General features: G+C 39.1%; 1 protein-coding gene across 5 annotated transcripts; it reads right to left on the bottom strand.

The window, feature by feature from the left end:
• On the bottom strand, positions 1-27396 carry spag9b (sperm associated antigen 9b). Of its 5 annotated transcripts, none has more exons than XM_029835960.1 (29): positions 26795-27395; positions 20102-20222; positions 18307-18377; positions 17782-17882; positions 13862-14009; positions 11513-11876; positions 11320-11413; positions 10801-10925; positions 10318-10375; positions 9769-9921; positions 9623-9680; positions 9399-9529; positions 8941-8998; positions 7512-7696; positions 6955-7084; positions 6761-6850; positions 6517-6678; positions 6251-6422; positions 5964-6170; positions 5112-5205; positions 4801-4929; positions 4641-4721; positions 4489-4556; positions 4255-4403; positions 3712-3883; positions 3490-3603; positions 3160-3339; positions 2646-2774; positions 1-2566 (listed from the first exon to the last, which is right to left on the bottom strand). In XM_029835960.1, exons 1-29 carry the CDS (start codon positions 27092-27094, stop codon positions 2457-2459), a joined length of 3954 nt encoding a protein of 1317 aa, XP_029691820.1. In that variant the 5' UTR covers positions 27095-27395; the 3' UTR covers positions 1-2456. The 5 variants fall into 5 exon arrangements, with proteins under 5 accessions (XP_029691820.1, XP_011616816.1, XP_011616817.1 ...); XM_011618514.2 differs by having other exon boundaries at positions 5112-5241; positions 7512-7694; positions 8942-8998; positions 26795-27394; XM_011618515.2 differs by having other exon boundaries at positions 5112-5241; positions 7512-7688; positions 8942-8998; positions 26795-27394.

Below are 27396 nucleotides of genomic sequence, written 5' to 3'. Positions count from 1 at the left end.
GAAAAGTTTTCCACAAAAGTTGCTTTAATTGACTTGTTTGAAACAGGTAAGGCCAGAGATGCTGCGGGAACAAGATGGTGTGTTTACTGCCCTGATTCCTGCTGAGTGAACAACAGGCATATTCAGAATAGTTGGTAGATGCAGACCTGCAGTAATGTAACACTTTCTCCCTCCTGTTTGCAGCTAAAAACATGGATTGTGAACAGGCTGCAGATGAGTACGGAGTAGGTAAACCCCAACCAAACAAATCACCATTTCAGCAGCAACAAAGCGGCAGGACATTTTCCATTTTCATACATACAGAATCATATATATTTATATATGAATCATATATATGGTGTATATCTCATCTACAAACATACATTCTGAATTGCAAAGGCTCAATCATTGTCAATAAATACTGCAATGGATAATCATTCTGCCAGCTCCAGCAAAAAAAGACACACACGCTATGACACATTCCAGATACAAAAGAAAGAAAAATAACATACCAGTGCAATGTACTCAAATGGTCTCATTAAAAAGCTAAAATAAAATCTCAGAGACTGTACTTGGAAAATGCAGTTCAAAACATAAAAACAAAACAAACAAAAATATAACAAATAATCTTCATGCTTTCTAAAATAATCCACCAGGAGGAGGTGCATTGGAAACATGACGTGCAAATAGTGTTGTCAGAAATATTGCTAAATATTATTTTAGTTAATACACTGAAATATCCAATATGAGGGATATTACATTTTTAAAAATGTATCTGAAGGTCATTGTATTAATAAAGGGCCGTTAATATTGTATCAGCTGGGGGAAAGAAGGAATTAGTTGCTTTGACTAGAAAGTGCCAGAACATTTTCAGAAGCTAAAATAAGATACTTGATATTTTTAACCACTGGGAAAAAATAAATATAATAGTTGGAAATGTATTGAATAATTAACTGTTTTGCACAGAGCCATTTTTACCTGGTGGCAAAGAAATAAAAGAACATCCAGAACATCTAGGACACCAGACCAAAGTGGGGAGCAACCAAAGCAAAAATGTCTCAAACAAGACTTTGGTTGAAGGGGGTGAGGGGTCACTCATTCTTCTCACACAAACACATCCCACATCTCTCATACCCAGAATATATTTCAATCTCCTCATATATGAAAGTCTAAAAATATATCTTATCCAACACATCAGTTTCTATTAGAAAAAATGTGCATGTGAAATAACGTGGAGGCAAATTCATGCATGCTGCCTTAAAATGTCACAACAGCAGCCTGTGATGCAAAAATATCTGTCATAAATTGTTTTCTTGCTTTGGTAGCTTCGAGAAAATAATAAATATGTAGTTGCACTTGGCAAGGAAGTTAGTCCACACCAACCTTCAGATACAATTACAGTGTCTATAAATTTTGTCTAAATTAGAGACAAAAGAGAGTAGCCGAGATTATTTCAATACTGTAACCTCAATGAATTCAAGGCAGAGGCGGGGTGGGGGTATATTTAGAGTGAGGTTTGCAGCTGTTCCTGCCTTTCATTTCATAAGGGCAGGTTCTGTGAAGAGATACAGCGAATTAGATTGCTGAAGATGTCTTCCATTAGTGCTACCTGAAGCCAAGCATTGAGTCACCGAGCCTATAACGCACTAAAAACAGAGTAAATACTCGGTGATGAAGCTGGCTTTCAGCAGAGGAATGATGTGACATGTCAGCAATAATGAGTGTTAGTCACATGAGAACACTGGCAATAATTCAGTTGTAAATCTGGTGACAGCATAAGTAGAAAAAGTCAGATGTTTCAGTTGCATCCTCAGAAGCTTTCAAGGTTTTCAAAACGCAGCAGAGCAACAATATGATTTATTTTAAATGCTTAAATCCAGTTGTGTCTGAGAGGCCCTTGAATCTGACTAGTTTAGGTCAGATATTACAGAATCAAAGTTTTGGATGAAATGCTACTTGAAAACAATACAGAACTACGTTTCTTTCAGTCAGGGCCACAGCTGTCATTTATCTGTGATATATAAAGAATTACAGTATATATACAGTCATCCTCTGGATTTATGTCCAGCAATCAATACATTGTTACTGGATATAATCACAAGGTCATTTCTTAACATTTACACCACATGAGCTGAGGAAGTGAGCAAACCTGAAAATGTCAGTAGGAAAATTCACTGTATCTGCAATGGGAACATGAACAAAAACATCTGCATATTGCAGTTTTACCTTGGAAGAACGAACTTTGACATTAAATTCATTATATCAAATAAAAAATAATTACCGTAAAGGAAGGAAAATAAAGCAATACCATGCAATTTGTTCTTAGAGCAGTTTTGCTTGCCTTAAAATGTATTGTTCGTTTCTGAGGAAGAACAAAGTGCTGAGTGAACTGTGCTGAAGAGAACCATCCAACTGGGACCCCCCCCGCATCAACTCGGTTCAGAGAAAAGGCAATTCTGGCTTCCTGATGTCAGTGCTTAGTCCTCTCCCATCATGAGCTGCCAGACAATGAGGTGGCTGCGCTCAGCTTTGGCCTGCAGTTTCATGGGGGAGTCCTCACTCTCTTCTGCGTCACCGTCTTCATCACCTAAATACAAAGATCTGTCTTAATGACTTCTGTAGTGATTAGAACAACATTCTGTTTCCCTCTCTGTCCCCTAACTCACCCATTCTGAAGTCAATATAGCCTTCTCCTCCACTCATTACCAACATGGACTTGTTTCCTTCCTGAGTTGAGAGATCTGTTGACTTGTCACCTGATGGTTCTCCTCCACCTATGGATGGAGATGCATGACCTGGACACAGGGTGACAGCTAATAAATAAGTAAATATTGGATTCTCCATAGACAGACACTCCGATGACATATTGATTTAACTTTGAAATCGAAAATAGAACATTAAAACCCGAGCATTCATTCTCTGCACAACAATCAGCCTTTTCTGTCATTGATTATTGCTATTGATTATATACTATTGTTGTTGAGCTGTCCTTTAGGTGTCTTCTGTGTTGTGTTTTTGTGTGCAGTGCCTAACTGTATCACAATTCACGGAGTGCTATGATTGGTAATTGATATATTAAACAATTTCTTATGTTAGCAGTAGGTTTTCTTAACTTTGAAAAGAAGGCAATGAATGACTTATTAAAGATTGAATGCAGAACGATGCTGTTTGGTCCATTACCTGGAACAGCTGTGAAAAACTTGACAGCATCTCTGTGACCATGGAAAGATAGCTGAGCGTGAGCCATAGAGCAGTATGGCACAAAAGTCCCAGCTGTCACTTTGTCACTTCTCTCATCACCATAGACACGGATGACACTTCCTGGTTGACTACCTGATGCTTTGGTTGCCTTGTTGGCAGCTGATAAACAAACATGGATGATCTGCATTAACATTTCAAATGATATGTTCAAATGTTAAACTTCCTTTATATATATATATATATGCACACACACACACACACACACACACACACACACACACACACACACACACACAATCAAAAACCCACTTTCTGTCAGGGGGATGGAGATGATGACACCATTTCCGGTGCCGATCCACAGACGTTTACATGATATCATAAGAGTTGTGATCCTTACAAATGAGAAACCCAGTTTGCCCGTACCTGTTGAAATGCAAAAAGGCCAAAATCAAAAGCAACTCTTGGACAACCGAATGATTGTCTGAATGAGGGTTCTGTAAAGATTTGTGGAAATCCTGCAGACAGCCTGACCCAGCATCTTGCTGACGTAAGGTTCAATGTCGACATCCTGAAGGTGCTGAAGGGTGTGAGCGTGGAACAGGCGGAGAGTAGAGTCCAGTCTGATGGACACCCAGATACCATCACCGTGCCAGGCCAGTTGACGTACTTGGCTGTCCTTACGAGGGTGTGCATCAAACGACTTCTGCAAAATAAACAATGCACAAAAAAAGCCTTGACAGCCAAGAAATAATAAAAGATCTTGTAACAACAGATAAAAAGCCCTCATAATCCCTGTTATAGACCATGTGATTACTGTGAGAAGTTCTTTTACAGATTAGAACTTTGAAAGCTGATTAAATCTGTTTTAAGATGCTGTGGTAAACATAGAGAATGAGCAAATCTGAGACTAATTTGCATGAAGTATCACAAAAAGAATGCACAAAATGCTCATTTTCATTTTTTTTTTTTCCTCATACTATATTACTAACTGAAAAAGCATCTCTGCAGGTGCAGCATTTTCTCTGTGCAAACAAAACTGCATTGAAGTAATCAGGTGGTTTAGTCTTATCATACCTCTATTTTCATAGCTTTGGGTTGCACCACATAGATTTTGTTCTTGTAACCACACCAAACTTTGTCGTGTACAACTGTCATGCAGCGGATGGAGTGGTTTGTTTTGCCCAACTCTATCTGATGGTAGTTGTTTAGATCCCACTGCCCATCTGCCACAAGCAAATAAGAAAAATCAGCAGCTACATTAACAGAGAATCTTCATACCAGGTAGATTAAAAGCAGCTAGGTTCTTACCAACTCCTCGATGAAAAATGGCTAAAGACCCGTCGGAAAGGCCGACCAGCACGCGTCCTTTCACATGTCTGCAGTTTTTAAAAAAAGTAAATGAAAATAAGATTTTAAGAAACATCACCAGCCTGTGTGAAACCTCTCTTCAATTGTCTTACACTATGCCGAGTACAGCGTCCTTTAGCTTGATTGAATGCAGACATTTCTTCCACTGGGCCACAGACGAGTGAACGTACACACTAGAACCAGACATCATTCTTTTTTACATTATTCTGCACACAGAAATCGTGTGCAAAAAAACGAAAATTTCAAACTCACTATCCATTCTGGGCCCCCAGCCATATAGTCGGCAGAACACTGCTCATTTTCTGGGCTTCTTCTCTCATCAGATCCGGATCCTCTGCACTGAGGTTTGAACTCACTCCATCTTTCAACAGGTCACTTTCCCTGTACATCAAAATGTTAACAGTAAATAATTTTCAATTTAAATATGCAGAAATAAACAAGCTAATAAAGAAATCCTTTTAGTTGCAAATTGTCTGCACTGCAGCTCTGCAGAAAATGGCTACGGGCAAATGGTTGTGATATAATCAAATGGATGTGTTAGCTAATGGGTCTCTTGATGTTACCTCTGAGAGTAGCCGGTAAGTGCCTCTACTGTGTGCTGAGCTCCCAGAGGATCAGTGAAGATGTGTTCAGTATAGGCTCCTCTCCCACTGTCCTCTGTCACCACAGTAACACTCTCTGTTGGTCTACATTCTGTACAGAACATTATTCCTTAGTTGACACAGCATGTTGAGGTAATATGGATAATGTAAATAGTGTGGGTAATGACTGCAAATTCCTAAGTCTAAATTTCAATGAATGTCAGAAATCTATCAACTACGGTAATATCTTAATCCATCTTTCTTTTCCACCAGCATCTTTTTTTTACATTACCTTTACCTTCCAACAAAATCCTCCATTTCTGACTAAATGTTTTCAATATGATTGATTAGCAAATACAAATATTTTATATATATTATGATGTAGTAGGGAAAAGCATTATATGTGGCAAAGTTCCTTAAATCAGGATTTTATTTGAGCTGCTCATGGTCTCATCCTGCACTTTAGGATTTCTTTTCATTCAGAGATAGACCTTACCAGGTGAAACACACCCTTAAAAACAGAGGTCCTTGGGTCTGACAGGCACTGAAATCTCTTCTTGATACTTAGTTGTATTTAAGTGAATTGTTTCTAATATGCCTAGAGGGGGAGGGGCTTTAAAGTGGACCCAAAACATTCCCAAAACTGGAATCAGCCTTATATTTAAAATTTGAACAATATATTTTGAAAAGTAAGCTAAATTCAGTTATATTGTCTTAAGGTTGTAAGTGCAACTGGCTGGGATGATTGATATCATTTAGAACCCTGCTTGTCTGAGGTTTTGCTTAATAAATAAGTCAAAGGGGATACAAAAGCAAACATTAAATGTTGCTGACCTGTGTACACATCATCTGTACCACCTGCCATCTGGGCTACAGCAGTCATTCCTTCAGCTTCACAGCCAACAACAGTAATACCTCCTAGCACGCCATCACCCCCAGCTGAGATGCTATTGCTTGAGTGGGAGCTACCATTCCCTGCTGGTGGGACCTCAGCATTTTGAGTTACTTCCTCACCAGCTGGGTAGTCTGTCTCTCTGGCACCTTAATAAAGACCAGAAAAATATAACATACCAACACTTTCCTGCTGAAATGCATGTAACATGCAATGTAAAGTTACTGACCTGGTACACTGGCAATGCAGAGAACATGGGAGTTACACACAAAGAAGCGTTCCAGAATGTTCCCAGGCTGGTTGGCGTCAATGACCACAGCTTTACTGGTGGACTTGGTACTTGTGCAGATCCAAACTAGTGAGGATATTTCATCCTGATGTCGCAGCTCTTTCTGCTGCTCCTGCACACAAAAGTTGATGCTAATATATTATTTCCTGTAGTTTTAAGTTATTTTTAAAACCTCAAATTACACAATGGAGATTACATGTGTGTACCTTGAGTTCTTGATCAAGTTTATCCAGACTGCTCTGCGATCCTACTGTCTTTTTTGGACTATCTGGTCCAGGCACATCGCTGTAAAATACGCTGGCGCCTACGATGGAACCACCATCTCTGGTTTTCCCTCCAGAGATGTTGACACCAGCAGCACACCAGAGCTGAAGTTACACCAGGCAAATATGTTGAGACATACAGGTGAATGTAGCAAGAACAAGTCCACTGATAACCTGACAGACATACCTTCATAGAAGCATCTTTCTCATCTAGTGGCCTGAGAAAGACAGGAACAGGTAGATTCTTCACTTTACTCTCTGCCTGTCCACCGTTTGCCTAAAATAATAATTAAAAAAAAAAAAAAAAAGCCAATGAGATATACTGTATGTAGCTTCTGTAAGAATTTCTTTCTACGCAATTCAGATCACTCGTGGTCTTACTTTGGATTTCTTTGGCAGACTCCAGCCATAAGCCTGCACTCGGCCATCCTCCTTCTGAACATGTGCTTTGACCTGCTGGTACTGAGCCCTCTTTTGTTCTCGCCGGGACACCACATCAACAGCTGGTGTTCTGCAGGACAGAAAAGCAGCTCATTGAAAAACATTTACAAACATATTGTATCTTAGTTGAAAATGACAGACACTAAAATACTGGTTGAAGCAATTTGGTATATTCTCATTTAGAATATGTGGTAGGTTCATGTTTAAAAAGGCAATGTCAATGCCTCAAAGAAAATTAAATGTTTAATATCTTTATAGTTAGCAAGATTTTTTTATTAGGACAATGCACATTAATCAACATTTAAGCAAAAAGCATCAGAGTAAATATGAATGTTCCAACTTTTCGAAAACATAATTGGTCTACTGTTTACTTTAAAGATTAGGCCCTGTTGATTGCTTGTTTTTTCATGATTTAAAAAAAACAAAAGATCCCCCCCACTGCTATTTTGACTACACACACCCTGTCAATTAGTACCATGTTTCACTGTCATACTCACTCCTCATTTAGGAAATCAAAGGCTTTGCTCTTGTCACTGGGCAGCTGCTGCAGAGTGCTGCTCTTCTTCTTGATTGATGGCTGAATCTGAGCAGTGGGTGCATTATACTTTACATTCACAGGTGCTTCCACTGCCGCAGGCTTCTTGGCTGTCCCACCCGACGAGCTGAAAAGACGGCTGAAACTGGAGGTTTAAGGGTGGGGAAGTGGAGAGGGAGAAGAAGAAAGCACACAGACAAAACGTATAGAGGGGTGGTAACATTCAGCAGCTCAGGCAGCAAAGGCAGGGTTTTAACATGTAAGGGTAATTTTAACCATGCCAACACACCATGCTAGCTGTCACACAGGTAGCTAGCGGGCATTCTTAGACATTTATTTTCATTGACAGAAAACATAAACTCATCCTTTAAACAGCAAAGCAACAGAGCAGATGTGCTCCTCCTGGGCCAAATTGCTGGGTTAACACTGAGTGCTGCTTGGGACGTTAGTCAACAACATTGGACAAAGTCTGGACAATAACACTCAAGTTCCTCATAACTATAAAGGACACTGCATTCATCAAGTTACACCAGCCTTTTCTTTTATACAGTGAAGCAACTCTAATTAGCATCTAGCAATGCATAGTCTATGGCTGATACTAAGCTGTACTCATTCTCTGCTCATTCTGTAGAAATTATAAGACAAGTATCTATGACCTGTTTCTCGATCACAGGTATAAACTACTACTAATGATGTTGGTTACATCTGCACTGACTCATGACTCCCTATATATAAACAGAATTTTTGCAGCCAAAACAAGATAATTTGGTCTGATATCTTAATGAACCACACTCAACAACCAATTTTCATATGAATTCCCCCAACACACCTCCTGTACACAGACAAGACATCAGTCAGAATATAGAGAGACACAAACAGTAGAAATAGGGCAAGAGAGATAGAACACTTCTCAGATCAGATATTCTTACACAAATGCACAAATGCCATATCACTGTCACACAGAAATATAGTGAAAGCTTGCAGTGGCGATTCGTTGCATCCAAACCAAACTCATTTGTCAAAGACAAAACAAAAGAGAAACAGGATAACTGAAAATGTTGCATGATTCTTTCAGATAACAGCTCCACAACCTTAATTCTCTGCCAAGCCTCTAAGAACTGTGTTTAATGATAGTTATTACAAATAAAACAACTGTGACAGCAAAGCAGCTTCAATTAGACATCCAGGATCTGTTTTTATGATCCTTTGTTAAGTTTTTAGATTAAAACAGTTCATGTTGAGAGTAACATTGGCATGTCACTGATTTACCTACATCCTGGAGAGGAACAACCATACCAAATACAATAAAAGGAAAGCAGAAATGACAGGAATAAATAATACAATGTTGTGGCACTAGGAAGAAAAAATAATTTAAAAGAGAAACAAACTTACAACTGCCAGAGGCTGGATTTCTTCTTCTCTTGAAGAGTTGGAGTTTCCTTTGAAGCACTGTTAAAACAGAATTAAAAATCAATGAGATTATCTGTTTCAATTTACTGCTCAAACCACATTTAGTATTGCTTGAACAAAAAAAGATCATGACCCAATTACAGTAAAGTTATAATCAAGTCGAGTTCAATGTAAGTAATAATTTTTTAAGCAAGTAGGACCATACGTGTTGATTTTGAAGCTGGAAAGGAATCTTAACTGTTTAATACTCCAACACTACAAAGAGATCACATTTAGCTAATTAATGAGCTTAAGTATAAATGCAGGAATCTGAAAAAGGTCCAAACCAAAAAAGTGACCTGTGCATTTATAGATTTGAGTGAGTATAAACGAGTATAAGGCAGACAGAGAGAATGATAATGTCTATTAAAAAGCCTACTTTGCCAACAGTGTTTCCTACCGAATCATCTCTGTCCATTTAATGGCCTCTTGCAGCTCCATCAGTCTTTCCTTATACTGATTCCTCTCCATAAGAACTCTGGCCATCTCCACCCTGGTAAAGCGCTTCCTTTGTGCTGTGGGCACGTCGTTCTATGCATAGAACAATTTATAATGTTTTCATAACATTTTACTTTCCTCAAGTTATTGTTGATTAGGCACTCACACAAAACAGACATAACTTACATCATCCTCATTTTCATTCTTAACGTTCTGTTTGGCATCTTCAAGCTCAGCTCGAACTCTGCAAAAGCAAATACAAAGTCCTTAGCAACTTTATCAAAGCACACTGAAGTAAAATGAAGACTGGTAGGCGATCAAATGCAGCTCACCTCTTCAGCTCCTCCTCTAATTCCTTATTCTTCTCTTCCAATTTGGTCTTGGCTTGAGTTATGGCATCTAACTCACCTTGAAGACCTTCCTTCTCACAATTCAGCTCATCCATACGTGCTAGCAGATCATTTTTTACCACATTCAAAGCATTTCTGGAATCAAAAGCATATAAATACAAAAAATGGGCGGCTGCACTGTACAGCATGTACAATTAGTAAATATACTGTATTCAATACTGTCTTATAATTTGACAAAGAAATCATTGAACAGTAAAAACAGAGAACATGATGCTAGCAATTGCTATGAGATTGAATGTAAGAATATCTTAAGCTAAGTGAGGCAATGGAAATTGTTTCAAAAACATGACATAAAAATGACATTGAGGGGACTGAAGGTAAGTTTAAAGAATCATTGCCACTTGATACAGAATTTTATTGAAGCTTTAAGTGCTTACTAAAATTACCTGTAAACTTTTTCCAAATTACAATAATTTCTTTCTGTTTGTATTTATATTAAAGAAGACATTTTGTTTTATGATCAATACTAACTTGGTCTCCAGCAGCTGTGTGTTCTCATGGATAAGATGTTCCACTTCCCGACCCATACCTGAAAACAATGATGCTCCCTTTATTTTATTATGGCAGGGACAACATCCACCCTAATCACACAAACACAGGCATTTAAAGCCTTACCGAGAAAGCTGTAGTCTGATAGACATGCAAGAAATAATCAAATTGAATTTATTCCTAAAACATTTTTCACAGAACTTTTTGCACCATAATACTTTTCTTACTGCTACAACACAGCAACTCCAATGACATCTACATTGAAATCACAGACACAAATGGAACTGCAACTCTACAGTACAGAGATTTAGAGGACATAGGTTAGGTGCAAGGACGTTAAGTGATACACACCAGAAAACTCATCTGTGAAATGTAATGATAAACCGATAGCAAAAAAACAGATGTAAGGGATGAAACATGTGATGACAAGATGAGAACAAGTCCTTTTAGAAGAAGGCCACATACCCAACAGGTCAGCTCCTTCATCCATATCTCCAATGAGGTCATTTCCGGCAGATGACAACTCCTCAAACAGAGAGTCGGTGTTACGATCAAAAGCTAGATTCTCAATGCCGCCTTTTGTTGGTGTGCTTTGTAAACAGATGAAGGGGAGAAAATAAGGAGCAGATGAGGAATGCAGTCAACAGATACGCTGAAAGAGGAGGAATGATACAGCATTTTTAATACAACTAAGTAAGAACCAAAATATAATTTGATTTGATAGTGAGTGCTTCATTGCTAGATTGTGTCTCCTCAGTTTTCCTGTTTAACATATATTTAAATAAGCATATGAAAAGCAGAAAATTCCAGTTTCATGGCAAAATAGCAAATATGGAGAATCACAGTTTCTTCTACTTGTACAGGTGGTGACTGCAGAATTTTCAATGTCCAATAAGTCATTCAAAATGTTTTCTTCTCCAATAAAACCAAAGTTATACCCAGCATGTTCCATATAGACAGAATACCTAATCCTCAGTATTCTACCTTGTTCCTCTGCAGCTGCCAAGGTCCATATCCAGCTCAGGAGTGGATTCTATAATGGCCTGTACCTCAGACTTTTCCAGTTTGTCCTCTTTATCTAAAAAGAAAGAGAAAAGAAATCCAAAAAGCAAATGAAGCAGAACATTTAAATATTGGAAAATTCATGACAGATTTGCTAATATAGAACAACACTGACCATCACCATGTCCAAACTGAGACTGCTGTACTTCTTGCACAGCTGCAATGGTCTTATTGCTCTCTGGTTTGTCACTGTTTCTATCCAGGTTCTTATTGAGTGGATCTAAAACTTCCTGGTCCCGTGACGGTGTGTCTTTAGTCTCCATGGCTACATCATAAGCAGCAGACAGGGGTGTGGCAGAGGCAGATTCACTTGACATCGGTTTCACTTCATCATGAGAAGACAGTGGTGCGTTGGAATGAGAACTGTTACTGTGTGCATTAGCTTTAGCAGTAGCAGACCGACAGGACACAGAACTGTTGGATTTGGACTGATGAGTTCCAGTCTTTGAGCCTCTGTGGTTTGCATGGGATAATTCATCCTTTGGAAGAGAGATATGACAGAAAGAAGAGAGTCAGAGAAATAAAAAGGTAATTACGGTAAGTAATGCAGACTGCTGGGTCTAATGTAAAGAGGTTTAAGAACTACTAAAAATTTAACTTCTTCAGGATTCAGTTCCAGTTCCTTACCTTCTTGAAGAAACTCTATCCTCTAGAGAACTGCACTAAGTTTAATTAGGGATGGGCAAGTAGCTAAAAAGGATTTCACAAGTACTATAGGTATCTATATCGGTATCGATGAGTACCCAAGCGTGAGTACCGGTACTCAGTTTGAAAAAAAAGTGGTATCAAATATCTCTAATTTTAATAGACATCAATCTGTCCCAGTGTGAGCTTTGCATGCAGCTAAAACAAGTAACAATGCACACTCCTTTACATCCTTTCCAAAGCCTTTGTTCCACAAGTGACCAAAAACCATCATGTGAAATGCAAAATTCTGCATTTGTTTTTCTGTTAGTAAACATCCAGTAAACAATTGTTTTGTTCCGAGTTAAAATAGATTAATGGTATGAAAAGGTCACATCAGGGACATGCAATCTCCTTTACCTATGGGGTAGTGTCTCCATCTTAGTATTATTAATCAATGTGTGAGTCTGCAGCGCTAACATATCTTGATGCTTGGCTTAGTTTCTTCACAAGCAGCAGACAGGACTACCTCATCCTGATCAGCCTTCTTGCCAAGTGTATTCTCCTGTGCAATTTCCCCATCCTTTTGTTTTGGGAAGTGCTGATCTTCAGACTGAGAGATGTTTAAGATATTAATGCCAAATTAAGACAATGAAAGCTGAATGTTGCAGAAAAGTGGTAGAATAAAATCATTGAAAAAACTGATCTGAACATGTCTGAGCCAAGGAAAAACCACACATGATACAGTGAACGTTATCATTTGCTCCCTCTAGTACACCATATGACCTGCACAGCACAACACTACTGTTTAAATTAGATTGATGACAATTTACTTAATTTACAGTTCCGGCACTGTTTCATCAGCTTTTCCTCACCCTGTTTTGTGTAAATCTGTTAATTCCTGTTGCTTCAACCCTATAAATAGCACTGAACCAGATTGAAAAGAATTAATCTAATAATTGCACTGGTGGGAATATTTTTCTTTCAAATCTCCTTTCTGCATGCTGGTGTCATTCTGTTGCTATAGTAGCACTGCCTAGCCAATAGGAGAAAAGCCTTCCCAGTGCTGCTACTCTGCAGATAATGGCTTTCTCTCAACCCCTCCACAAGCATTCAAACATGCCAATTCATGTGGGGAGAGGCAAGGAATTGTTAACTGAACCTATAGTAAATATCAAGACAGACCCCTAATCACAATGGCACTGATGTGGGTCTTTATTGTGATGCCTGGTTAAAGCTGCATATGAATGTTTAGTAGAGCCACATAAAGATGGAAAGATCCAAAAGTGGGAAAAAAAATTACTTTTTTTTTTTTTTTGAAACAACAATCATTGTCACCTTGTCTTTCTAACAAGTTGAATCAAGATAAAGAATGTTTTTCTTGAAGAGTCTCATAAGTAATCAAGAATCAAACCACTTTTCTTGTTCTACAACTTTCATGTGACCCAGTACAAGTAGCTGAATACTTATCAGGCAACCATTAAAATTCATAGTGGAACCCTTCCTGCAGTATGCTCTCTTAAAGCAACAATGTGCAGACACAGTGCTCTCCCACGAGTTTATAAGGGGGACCTCATATGGTACCACCTCCTCGACTGACTGCTATCCTGTTACACATTCACACAGGCTACTAAAAATTCTGGACACAGTGAATCAGCAATCTATTTGGTGTTTGTTGGCATTGACTGTTTCTACTTTGTTTCCACAGTCTCTTGAGTATACTAGAGATGATGTCACCAGTCTAATCCATGGGAAGTTCTACCAGCCAATAAACAGTGACAAAGTTGGATCGTTCTTTTTTGGTCAGATGAATTCAAAGCCACATGTGAGTATGTCATACCTTCAGGTTGATGTTAGACCGTGGATGGCTGAGGTTGTTGAATCTCCATGGCTCAGAGGGGGTGTCAACCACTTCCCTCTGGATGTCTGGGGTCATACCATCATTACCAGAAAGTTGGAATATTCCCATGGAAAGTGGACGCTCCTTTCTGGAATGAGATTAATGCAAGAAGGAGGTTGAACAAAAGCATCTAACAACTGTGGTCTGTTGGTTAAGTTCCCGTTATATAATTTAGATAGACAGAAAAGCTATGCTAGCATTGTGAGAATACACACACAGGTGTACAAAATGCAGTGAAAGTCTACTATATTAGAGGCTGTCAGTTAAAACATGTGATATACAATTTGGCTATTGGATGTTGCAACAAGCTGTTGGAATGAAATTCACATAATCTCATCCTACTGACAAAATATGGTACACTGTGGATGGAACAAAGGCTCCCACAGTGAATAGGGCAGCTGTGACAGGAACCGATGAAAAGCAGCAGCCCAAAAACAATGGTCACACCACCATATTAAAGAGAGGTCACATACAGGCCACTGATTGTGACCAGTGGTGTCTTTTGTTATTTGGACTGAGGAAGAAGGGAAAACACATCATCACTATGCGTCTACTTCTATTGTTTAAATTTATAGATTATATAATTCAAAGAATAAATCCAAATAATAACTGATGACAATACTGAGGTGGTGGTGCAGTCTTTCAATTATGACTGCCATTTTTCTCCTTCTCTCTTGACCTACTTTCAATCTGCAGCCTCATACTGCCTGACGGCAACACGCCCACAGAGCAGCAACACTAACAGTATGGATTCAAACTGGCACAAACTGTTACACATTAACCACATATAGAGAAATAAACATATGGTTATACCTGTTAGATCTGGGTAAGGAGGGTAAGGAAGGCAGGGCAGGTAAGCCACCAGTAGAAACAGAGTAATGAACAAGCAGCAGCACTGACAGAGACACCAGCACAGCCGAGTTGATGACCACAGCACCTCCTACAAAGCCAAAAACAAACAGCAGCATACACCCGGGGCTCATGGCCCCCCAGATCTCGGCTTAACGTCTCAGGAGGGACAACGCCAGAGGTTAGGATACACAGAAGAATAGGCTCAATGAAGAGTCTCAGTCCCCCAGGCAGACTTCTTCAGTTGCTGTCTGTGTAGAGGTAAGGTAAAAAGGCTCTACTTGACCAGCTGAGGGCTCTGTATCACACAGCTGAACATGGAGTGAGAGCAAGCACAATCGCGGTGCTTCAATACAAAAACTACAAAAAACATTTAATGTCCATCCACAAAAAAACACAAGGTGCCTTCCTGCAGCAGCTCCTGACCGGAGCATGCTCCTGTGTTTTGTGACTGTGCTGCTTCTGCGCAGTCTACATGCCTCTAATGTGCCTCTCTCTCTCTCTCTCTCTCTCTCTCTCTCACACTGTGCAAACGTCAACCCTCCCTTTGAATCTCCCCCTCATGTTCTCTCACCTAAATGCTGAAGCAGCTAGTTTCATAAACTCCACATTATCTATGGCAGCTATTTATTGTCTGCAGACTGTGTGCATGAGAGGAGGGTCTGTAAATATTCTAGTACTCATTATCATTGAAATTTGTGTGAAATGATAGTGATACATCTGAATGACCTTTGACTGTTAATCAACAACTAAGATGAGAAGATGTGGTAATAGAAACAAGTAGCAGCAAAGACAATGGATTGAATTTTGAATTAATTCTTGGAACCACTTTGCACACCGATTACACATAACATTATAAACACCACCCTGAAATTAGGTTAATCTCGCTTTTGCTGCCAAAACAGCCCTGACTGGTTGAGGTATGGACTCAATTAGACCCCCCTAAAGCGGTACTATCCAGCTCCAAGATGTTAGTGGAAGATACATGAAGTTCTGCAACTTAGGAAAAAAAAGTAGGTCCTCCTAGGGAATGAACATGCTTGTCCACCGCATCCCAGATACACCAAGATTGGCATGATAAACAGATTTTTTTTTGCATACGTTATCATTTGCAGCAGACACCAAAGTAAACAATAACACGTAATGAGTAACCCAATTTAATGATTCTTTGCAGGACATCAACCTGTTTCAATGCTAGCTGACGTACAACGATGATTCCACATCATAAAATGAATGATATAATCTGTCCTAGAAGTGAGCAATCAAGCACAGAGCCCCATCATCCCATCATAGTACATTTTCATTGTTATGTCGATGACACTCAGCTCTATTTATCCATGAAACCAGAGGAGACAGAGAAGTTAGTGAAGCTCCAGACCTGTCTTAAAGACATAAAGTCCTGGATGTCTTCAAATTTCCTCCTCCTTAACTCAGGAAAAACTGAGGTCATGGTGTTTGGTCCTGAACCTCTCAGGGATAGATTAGATCACATGATCACTCTAGAAGGTATCTCATTAACATGTAGTCTCTCTGTGAGGAATCTAGGAGGAACTTTTGATCAAAATCTCTCCTTCAACTCACACATTAAAATAGTCTCTAGAAGTGCCTTTTTTCACCTGAGGAACATCACAAAGATCAGGAAACTACTGACGTGGCACAATGCTGAAAAGTTAGTCCATGCATTTGTTACTTCTAGGCTGGACTATTGTAATTCTTTATTATCAGGGTGTCCAAACATCTTTTTAAGAAGCCTCCAGGTGATCCACAATGCCGCAGCCAGAGTTCTGACAGGTATTGACAAAAGAGATCACATTACTCCTGTAATGGCGTCGCTTCATTGGCTGCCCGTTAAATTTAGAATAATTTTTAAAACCCTTCTTCTGACCTACAAGGTCCTCAGAGGCCTAGCTCTATCCTACCTGGAGGAGCTAGTGACACCTTACCAGCCCAATAGACCGCTCCGCTCTCAGAATGCTGGTCTACTTGTGGTCCCCAGAGTTTCTAGGGGTAGAATGGGGGGCCGAGCATTTAGCTACCAGGCCCCCCTGCTATGGAACCAGCTCCCTGTCCAGGTACGGGAGGCTGACTCCATCGCTACTTTTAAGATTAGGCTTAAAACCTACCTCTTTGAAAAAGCTTATTGTTACTAATTCTGTAGTTCCAGGTATTATCATAGACAAACAAATTATCATACTTAGGGGGTCGTCTAATCATTAGGTCACATCTTAGCTATGCTGTTATAGGCCAAGGCAGCCGGGGTCCAGAAACATGATCACCTGACAGGCCTCTGTCACCCCACTGGGTCATGGTTTCCTCTCCTCTACTCTCCTCTCCTCATCAAGTAGACTAGTAATGCTATTTCCTGTGTAGTTTTTCTGCTCCCCCCCCCCCCCCCCCCCCCCCGTATTCATTTACAGGTATCGCCGCCTTCAGAGCTGTATACTGACCTCCGACCCCGCTGACCCACTCAACCAGCAGCTTATTCAATTCAATTTAATTCAATATAATGTATTTTGTATGTATTTCTATGCTCTATGCCTCTCCTCTCCATTCTATCCTCTATCTGTCCTCGCCCTTCTCCTCTCTCTCTACCCAGTCAGCCATCATCAGGAGGTTTCCCCTACATGAGCCTGGTCCTACTCAAGGTTTCTTCCTGTTAAAGGGGAGTTTTTCCTTGCCACTGTTGCTTGTCTGGGGTTAGGTCCTGGGATTCTGGAAAGCGCCTTGAAACAATTTTGATTGTAAAAGACGCTATATAAATAAAGATTGATTGATTGATTGATTGATTCTGACAGCTAAATTGCTGCCCACATTCAGCCATTTCAAAGCAACCTTGATCCCATTAAAAGCAAATTGTAATGGTTTAAAGTCTTCATTTTTGCCACCTAATCCCAGATGTCTCATCCATGGATTACTGGATGCTTTTTAATTTAAAATAAAGCATAGTAAAGGATTATCATGTCTGTAGGCTGTGGTGAAGTCAGTGTATGCAGGGGTACTGATTGGCTTACCGTACTCTGCTGACAGATGACCCTGTGTCCAATGGCTCTCCTGCAGGCGCTGCGTTTTGGTGTTTAGTTCGTTCCAGATGCTCCATATAATTGTGAATCATCTAAGTAACACAGATTTAGTATTCCTTACTGTTGTGCATGTAAAACATGTATAATTACAGTTATACTATCACAGTCCATCTATCCATCCATTTTCAGTTAGCCAGAGATCAAAGTGGTGCAAGGTACACACATATCATTCCCTCAGAGTTAAGCAAAGTATAGCTTTAAGCAAATATGCATGTGATTGATAGAATAAACCAGAGAAAGAAACAAACATACAAACAAACACGAAAAAAGCAGACAAAACATGAAAACTCCATATAGAAAGTCCACAAACCCAGAAACAAAATCAGAATATTTTTGCTATAAAGCAACTGGTCAGTCTAACAATTATAAAAGTATTAAAATTACCTAGAGACATTTTTTCTTTTTCATTTTACAGGAATACATTATTTTTATAGTGAGGAAAGACCAAGATCTCACCTCGGTGTGCCTCTGATGGAGGGCATTGAACTCCTTCTTGAGCTCAGCCTCTCGCTCCTCAAATCTGCTTACTGAATGAAGAAACATTACATTACAGTAAATACACAACACAAAAGAGGAGCAGTAATTATAATCAATACATTAAAGCAGTGGTTCCCAAACTGGAGGATGCCAGTGAAACTGCAGGGGGTGTCAAAGAATTTCCTGCTATACACTCCAGTCCAGTTGAACATTGAACATGAACAGAGAGTGGCTATTTCCAAACAGCAACCCCGCTTTGAAAAAATTTGCAAAGCAAAGCAAGCCCACACCAGTCACTGATTTGATATGTAGCACTTGTAGCACGAATGATGTTGATGCAGATCTGGTTTTCATTTCAGTTTGAAATTTGTTGGTGTTGCACTGTTCCTAAATTAAAATGTTAAAATGTTACTTGTCTGAATGCTGGATGAATACTAGAATTCAATTTCAGAAACAAATATTAATTTTAACTGAGATGCCAAATTCTGGTTAAAACTGTGTTTGTTATTCTGGATTCATTCCAGTGTTCTGGATCAAATCTGGTCTGAAAAGGTGAATTCAGTTTAAATTCCTCACTGCTGTTCAACATGGTACAGAGTAGGGAACTCAGTGAGGAAGAAGAGTCCCAGTTAAAGCTCTTCATCAGGATGGAGGCTCTCTGCTGCTATGATGTGAGCTCTGTATATAATTATATTTTCAAATTGAGTTGAAAGTTTGTTAGTATTGCTATTTTTCAGCATAACAAACAATAAAAACTGTAAAATTGAAATGTGAAGTGATATGTGCATATTTTAGAAAGAAAACATCTTTATGTATTATTATTGTATAATTAATTCAAAACAAAGGAGGTGTGATTGATTTGGGGTGGGTGGGATCGGGTGCAGTGAGGTGGGGGGCTTACAATGTTCTTATATCATCAAAGGGGGGCTTGAGAAAAAACGTTTGGGAACCACTGCATTAAAGTGTTCCAGCATTACTTGCACCTTTGTCGCCACATCATATATTATTAGTGGGGCAAAGGTTGACTGTATTATCATCTTCTTACCACAAGAGGGCCATCATAAATCAACAAGCAACTGGAGTTACCCTGAGCAGCAAGTTTATTTCCCTAAAGCTCAGCAATGATATCAAAATCTAATCAATCATTTAATCCTTTTCTAATAGAAGAAGACTGAAGAAGCCTAGGATGAAGAATTACAATGTTTGGTGGAACCATAGGTATGATACCAAAGTGCACTCTTCTCGAACAAAATTTAATTTCCTCTGGATTGGCCACAAGATTAAAGCAGGAATTGCACAATGTTGCATATTTGTTTAACGGATATTGTCTTGTTAATAATAGACCTAAATCTAAAACTGACTACCGGTAAATACAAAATGTATTTAAGGGAAACTGAACTGTTACATGCATGCATACACTGGGTTACATAGCAAATTCTAATCTGAATCCAAATCCTATGCACAATTTGTGATGGGACCAAAATCTTTGAATCAAGAATTGTAATTTAGAATACTGCCTATTTATTAATTTAGTTCTTTTCCATGCCTTTTAGTATTTGGCATTCGTTTTTAGATTGTGTTACTATTGGATTTCAGTTAGGGGAAGCTCTGGAATTCATATTCCCTCAAGGACATCAGGAAAACATATAGCCACAAGAAATCCATTCTGATCACAGGACTTCTGATGCCTGTGCATGTGGGTGCTTCTTTTGCATAATACAGATGATTCGGTTTAGCCCATGTCAGTGACCAATGTGCAGTATGACAAACTTACTCTGATCTGCATAGTTTTTCATTTTGAGCTCAATTTGACGTGTGTGACACTCCGTTGTCAACAAGCGACACTGCAGGTCCTTCTTTTCGCCATCATGGGAGTCTTCAAAGGCAATGTACCTCTAGGGAAAACAAAAAATGCTGTATTTATCATCAAGCCATGCTTAAACCAGCACAAGTAATAAATTTGACAAATTTGAGATGATTTCATTTAAACAGCACCAGGAAATTGAACGTCCATTGGATCAGGCACTGAATTACCTCAAAATAATCATTTATGACAAATTGTTAGAGATGAAAATGATCCAAGACTCCTATGTAGATATAACAAATGAAATCAATGCATTTGGGAGGATAATAACCATTCGTGCTAACAATGTTAATATCAGTGTCTCAATTTTCTTATCAAAGTTGTCTAACCTCTCTGCAGAACAGGAGTGAAAGAACAGGCTTTGTGTGCATTTTTTCTTTGGGAACTTAGTAACCATAGATATCAATGTCTCGTTTGTTTTGTCAAGCGTTACAGGGCAGCTGTTGTCCGTAAGTACAGTCCTTCTCTCAGGGGATGTTAGACTAAGAGTTTACTGCACAAATATTCTCTTCATACATTATATGAGGAGACACTGTCATACAGAATGGTCTTAAGAACCTAATCTCATTGTCTTAACTGCTTTATACCTTTTAGAGTCATGGGGAGGGTGCACAGTCCTTTAACAACCTTTTTTTTATATATATATACCGTATATAAGATTCGATCGCTGAATCAATGGCTAGTGTATTTAAAGCCTCCACACTTGAATTTGCAGAATCTGAGGTTACTCCAAAAATATTGTTACATTTACACTTCTGCCTTTACTTTCTTGATATAGCCATTTCTGATTTGAAAATGTGTTTGCATCTCTCATAACTGTAGCTAATCTGGACATAACGTTTACCAAAATTGAAGGCCTCTGTACTTTTCCGAGCTCTACAACACATGTTTATTTTTAATGGCATAAAAACTAATTAACAGAATAAATAAATGTCAATGTAAAACAAAGAACCATACCCAATTTAGTAGATTTGAATTGAAAGACAAAGTTTTGTCATCTGTTTTAAGCCCGTGCATTGATAACACTGCTCAGTTGAGTCAGGTGTCCGATAACAACTGAATATTTTGGCATTTGTCTAAATATGTAGTCTTGTGATGCAAGTGCTCAATGAAAACAGCCTTGTGGCAGGGGGTGGGTGTCACCTGCACGACATGAGGATAATCACTTGCCTCTTTATAAATGGCCTGTTCTTCACATGCATGTCACACTGAGGTTGAAGGTGTCTAAAAAAGGTGTTTGTTTCAGATATTTTAAGATCTTAGCACTTGTTTGTGGCATTTGAAAACTAAATTCACTCAGTCATCTTAAATGTTTTCCTCTGCCTTCTCAATTTTGGTGTTGCTATATATTACAGAATTCAAACTATCACAATGTTAATACATTATATTAAGAGAGGAGTGCTTTGGTGAAATAAAAACTACCTTCTGCAGAATGTACAAAACTTCTTCATGGTCAATCACCAATCATTTTGCATTTCTTTTAATTGGCCTGTCTTATTTTTGTAAGCCCTACTAATTATACAAAATAAAATTATAGATACATCTTTGAAAATCAATTACCTGATCTTGCAGGCCTGTTACCAAATACACTGAACAAAAATATAAACATTTTTATTTTCACTCTCATTTTTCATGAAATGAACTCAAAAGATATTTTCTTTGTACACATAACGCCTATTAATCTAAAATGTTGTTTACAAATCTGTCTAAATCTGTGCTAATGAGCACTTCTCCTTTGCCAAGATCATCCAGCATGATTATTCACTTATTCACAGCATGATTATTGCACAGATGTGCCTCAGGCTGCCTACTATACAAGGCCACTCCAAAATGTGCAGGTTTATTACACAGCGCAATGCCTTAGATGTAGCAGGATTTTGTGGGAGCGTGCAATCAGCATGCTGATGGCAGGAATGTCCACCAGAGCTGTTGCCTGTGAATTGAATGTTTATTATTTATAATGTTTAATATTTATCTACCATAAGCGGTTTCCAAAGGCATTTCAGATAATTGTGCACTATATCCAACCAGTCTCAACCATAGACCGCGTGAAACCACACCACAATATAGAATAGAAGAGATTTCCTTTTAAAATCTGAACTCCATCATCACTCCTCCAATTTTTTTTGTATGCCGCCTTTCTGAAATTTTGTGATTGATTATGTGAGTGCATGTCATTTCATATTTTCTTTGTATAGGTATAACGTATTAGTCATCTGAATTCATGCATGTCGCTTCCATCAGTGAAAATAAGGGTGAGGCATGTGTAGTATCTAATGATCAATTAATCAAGGCTAGTACATTTCCCATTAAAAATTTCCCATTAAAATGTACAAAGAAGAGGGTTCTGATGCATGGTACATGCAAGCAGTAACAGAAATTCAAAAGCCTCAGTTTCTAAATTCAATATCTATTTTATAAAAGTGTTTACAGCCCCTTCTGCACACATTAACACATTCATTTAACCAGCTCCAGTCATCTTTCTCTCCTACTCATCATATGACCAAGAAGATGTGTGCATATGACTGTGCTCCAGAGAATGACTGTTCGTTCCACCATCCTAGCATGCAATCTTCCCCCTTCAATCCTGACAATGCGCTTTTTGTCTCCAAGTGTCAACACACACACACACACACACACACACACACACACACACACACACACACACACACACACACACACACACACACACACACACACACACACACACACACACACACACACACACACACACACAGGGCTCCACTGTATTAGAACTCAATTGACAGACAGGGAGACCAATTCATTTAAGCATTTTTGGCTGTGATCGATACTGCTCATTTTTGTGTGCATGATCTTCCAGACACAATAAAATGAACATAGAAGAATTGCATGTCTGGTGCGATTACTTTTGTAACAAGTATGATATGGTGAATGACATGGATTTTAAGAACCAACCATTTGGGGCATGGAAATAATTTTAGGAAACAGCTATGCTAAAAATGTGTTAATTGAATTAAGCTCACATAACTGGTTGTGAAATTCCTCTCTCAGGAATTTAATTCTTCAGTGCTGGACAGTGGTGCAACAGGTGTTTTATCCATCCCATCATCCATCCAACATTGTCTATATTGTCCATGACTTTTTTATGCATAAATGTTGTAGTACAAAATAGTAGTGCATTATAACTGTGAAACCACAATATGTGATTACTAGCTCTCAATGTAACAACGCAATGTTGAAAAAATGACAAAGAAAGAAAAAGGGCGATCACACAGGAAGACATGCAAATGTTATGGCTGCCTTGTGCAGTTTGTAGCTAACAAGACATATGACAAATTATCCCTTCTTATCAATCAATTGTATTATAAACCAAAACAGCAGCATGGTTTACCCACTACTGTTTATGCAGTAATGGCACCAAGTGTTATGATTGTGTTAAATGGGACTATGATGCAAAATTTATGCTGTTTAAAAGGATTTCTTTTTTATGATAAATTTGGCCAGTCATATACAAATAAATTTTAGTAAGCACACAGCTGACAAGACAAAAGAACTGAAAGAAGTGCTATTTTATAAACCAATAATTTCTTGCTGATCCTTTTCCTCTCTGCTCAGAAAAACTTGTAAGATGCCATAGGTTCTTCTCAGAGGTTGAACATGTTTATCAAGATGCGCATTTTTGTGAGGCCTTCTGCCGCACAAAAGCCGATTTACTGCTGTGTCTGATTTATGAAGTTGAATTTCTGCCTGGATCAAGAGACAAACAAGAATCTATGCAAAATCAAAAGACAACTCAAATCATTTGTTGTCCAACTGCCCAATCTCCAATCTCCAATGTTTCTGTTTTTGTCTTTTCTTGTCTGTCCTCAACTGCCCTTTTTTATGCAATATTGTAATGATACTGTGGCAATTACAATGAACGACTCTGTCATTTAACCACCTCCTGACAGTCACAAGTTCCCATGGTTCTGACATCTTCACCTCTCCTTCAGACAGAATGTGAGATCATCACAAAAGCCCTGCGAAAGGCAGCATGAGTAACCTGTGTATGTTGTGTAGAGGCTGAGGTATTTCACACACAGATAACAGACAAAAGAGAAATTAGAGACCAGAACACTTGACTTGAAAATCCTCATCTGAAAGCTCTGACAACATGTTGCAACATGACATAAATTATTAAATCACCCCCATGCTACCTGTCATGCTGGTTTTTCAACATTTACCTGTCAAGTCAAATGTCAGTGTCTCAAATATACCCAAGTGCCTGTGCATACATCGTCTAGTGATTTCAAACCCAAGCAATACACAGAATCATAATGTGTTATCTTCAGACATTTACACTGTTTAAAAGTTAAAATTTACAGTATATAAACAAAAGGTTACAATTAAGTCAAATCTTACTCCACCTTGAGGAATGCCAGGATTACTTGGATTATACATTACAGCCTGAAAAATATTAAACCATCCTAAAGGACTGCTAACTATGTTTTACATTTCAGATTACAAAAACAAACTGCTCCATAACATCTCTTTGAAAAACAGCTTTATGGTGTGTCTATTATGATACTGTTTATCTGTCATCCATCCATCCATCCATCCATCCATCCATCCATCCATCCATCCATCCATCCTCTACCGCTTATCCGGGGTCTGGTCGCGGGGGCAGCAGCCTAAGAAGAGAAGCCCAGACTTCCCTCTCCCCAGCTACTTCTTCCAGCTCATCCGGGGGGATCCCCAGGCGTTCCCAGGCCAATCGAGAGACATAGTCTCTCCAACGTGTCCCGGGTCTTCCCAGGGGTCTCCTACCGGAGGGACATGCCCTGAACATGTCACCAGGGAGGCGCCCAGGGGGCATCCTAACTAGGTGCCCAAGCCACCTCATCTGGCTCCTCTCAACGCAGAGGAGCAGTGGCTTTACTCCGAGCTCCTCCCGGATGGCAGAGCTTCTCACCCTATCTCTAAGGGAGAGCCCAGCCACCCTACGGAGGAAGCTCATTTCGGCTGCTTGTACCCGTGATCTTGTTCTTGATGACCCAAAGCTCATGACCATAGGCGAGGGTAGGAACGAAGATCGACCGGTAAAGCGAGAGCTTCGCCTTTTGGCTCAGCTCTCTCTTCACCACTACGGACCAGTGCAGAGTCCGCATTACTGCAGACGCCGCACCGATCTGTTTATCTGTCACATATCTTTTAAATAAGTAATACTAAACAATAAATTCCTCAGGAACTTGAATCAGTGCGTTGTGTGCTTTGTGTCTTTTATGCATTAATGTTTGTTTATATTCATTTAAATCTGCAAAGCAGTTACTGAATTTGCAGGTCAGGAATACAGCATCAAAGAAAGAAGAGAACAAACCCTGTATTCATTAGTGTAATGGCATGAGCATGGCACATGAGAAGCCAATATTTCATCCAACATCATCTGCAGGGTCAAAGATGTGACGCTTCACTGATGATTTAAGCTAACAATTTCAGCTCCATTATATAACACATAATGCAGAGATTGCAACAACAGGTTAGAGAGGGATATCAGAGCCGTCAACATACAGCAGACACAAGTAAAGTTTTGAAATGAACTAAAGGATGTTGACAGTCTCTGTATATTGGTATTTGGTTGCAAAGACTTTTATATACCCTTTACATATCTGTGAACTCTGTAAATACAAACATATAGATTGATATCATAAACATATATCATTGTGTGTCTATATTGTATATACCGGTACTCATCACAGTTTTATTCGCTACTTAAGCACTTCTGGTTCGATGCTAACTGCATTTCGTTGCCTTGTACTTGTGACATGTGTAATGACAATAAAGTTGAATCTAATCTAATCTAATCTAATATTGTTGGGCCTACTACAGTTTGATGAGATATGTTGCTGTAATGCTTTTGAATTGCATGATGTGTATAGAATAAAAAATTCTATGTACACATGTTTTGTTATACTTAAGTTACTTAGGCTATGGAACAGAGGGACATTAAATTATCAAAAGGTATAGGTAATGGGAGAGAACCTCTTATCAGTCTCCCAAATTCAAGGCAAAACGTTTAAAATAAACTGTACATTACAAGCAAACAATAGATTTTCCATCCTTTTGTGTGAAAATCATATGATATGAATGCAGTGTTTTGCGTTCGGCCCACAACTGCAAATCTATCACTGTGACCAACACAGCAGACACCACTGTGGTTATTGGAGCCAGGACTGTCATTAGTCATGATGATCATAATTAATGTTATCATTTAGATTTGGATTCGTTGGACAGAGACACCTGATAACTAAGTGTCTGCTTTAGTTGTTAATCATATTCCATGACGTACAACTATACGTTCCAATTCGCAACGTAAATGGTCATTTAGTGTTTTTGGTGTCAGATATTTGCAGCAGTAAAGTAATATTGATAATATACTTAGCGTGATTTGTAATTCCAAGTACGATGAGTATAGTATCAATATTACTTTACTATCATTTGGATAACGTGTCGATGGGGAGCATCATGTCATTGCCAGATACGAAATAGGATTTGCGGCTAATCTTTTTGAAACTAGGCAAATAACATGGTATAATCCGTAATCCGTGTCAGAAATTAGTTTGTCAGTCGTGCGGGGAAACTCACTTCTTCTGCGTGTTTTCGCAGAGCTTTCTCTCGTTCATACTGGGTGACCAGTTGCTCGTTATCCTCCTTCAGCAGCTCCAGCTCTACTTCATGCTCTTGGTTGACAGCGCACGCCGAGTCCAAATTCTCCAGGACGGCTACGACTAGCGGCATCAGGTCCTTCACCACATCCTCGTCGTATTTCTCAATTAGCCGCTCAAACTCTCTGTATATTGAGCTGGCCAGACCTGAGACCCGCTCGGACATAATGGCTGAGTTGCCAGAGTCATCCGAATACAGGACAACGTCGTCTAGCTCCATTTTCTTGCCTCCACTTGCGACTATTCCCCGGCTAACGTTAATGAGCTAGCGACAAGCTTCAGCTGTCTACAAGCCGTCGCCCTACTACGTTCAGCGAAGCAAAATAGCCTTTCTAAAACATAGTTTAACGCTGTGTAAAATATATAAAAGACATTGAACTTTTTGTCTGTGATCCTGGCTTGTGTAGGGCTAAGTTTCAAATATTGCTAGCAGAGCAGCTAGCAGTACCGAAAAGTCTTAACTTGGCTTCTGATTAGTTTTTTCCTGTCCAACAGATGAGCCCCTGCTGCTGCGTTCAAGTG

This window comes from Takifugu rubripes, chromosome 1, assembly GCF_901000725.2.
Source record: "Takifugu rubripes chromosome 1, fTakRub1.2, whole genome shotgun sequence".
Classification (NCBI taxonomy): Eukaryota; Metazoa; Chordata; class Actinopteri; order Tetraodontiformes; family Tetraodontidae; genus Takifugu; species Takifugu rubripes.
The sequence above is the reverse complement of the archived record's forward strand: the minus strand, read 5'-3'. Positions and strand labels throughout refer to the sequence as shown.

Bases quoted from the DNA above. Each gene is read 5' to 3' on its own strand.
- spag9b (XM_011618514.2), bottom strand. From the start codon at position 27,094: ATGGAGCTAGACGACGTTGTCCTGTATTCGGATGACTCTGGCAACTCA. The intron at 20,223-26,794 runs GTGAGTTTCCCC...TGTTTTCCCTAG, and splicing joins TGCGAAAACACGCAGAAGAA to AGGTACATTGCCTTTGAAGA. The intron at 6,171-6,250 runs GTCAGTAACTTT...GTCTTTATTAAG, and splicing joins CTGCATTGCCAGTGTACCAG to GTGCCAGAGAGACAGACTAC.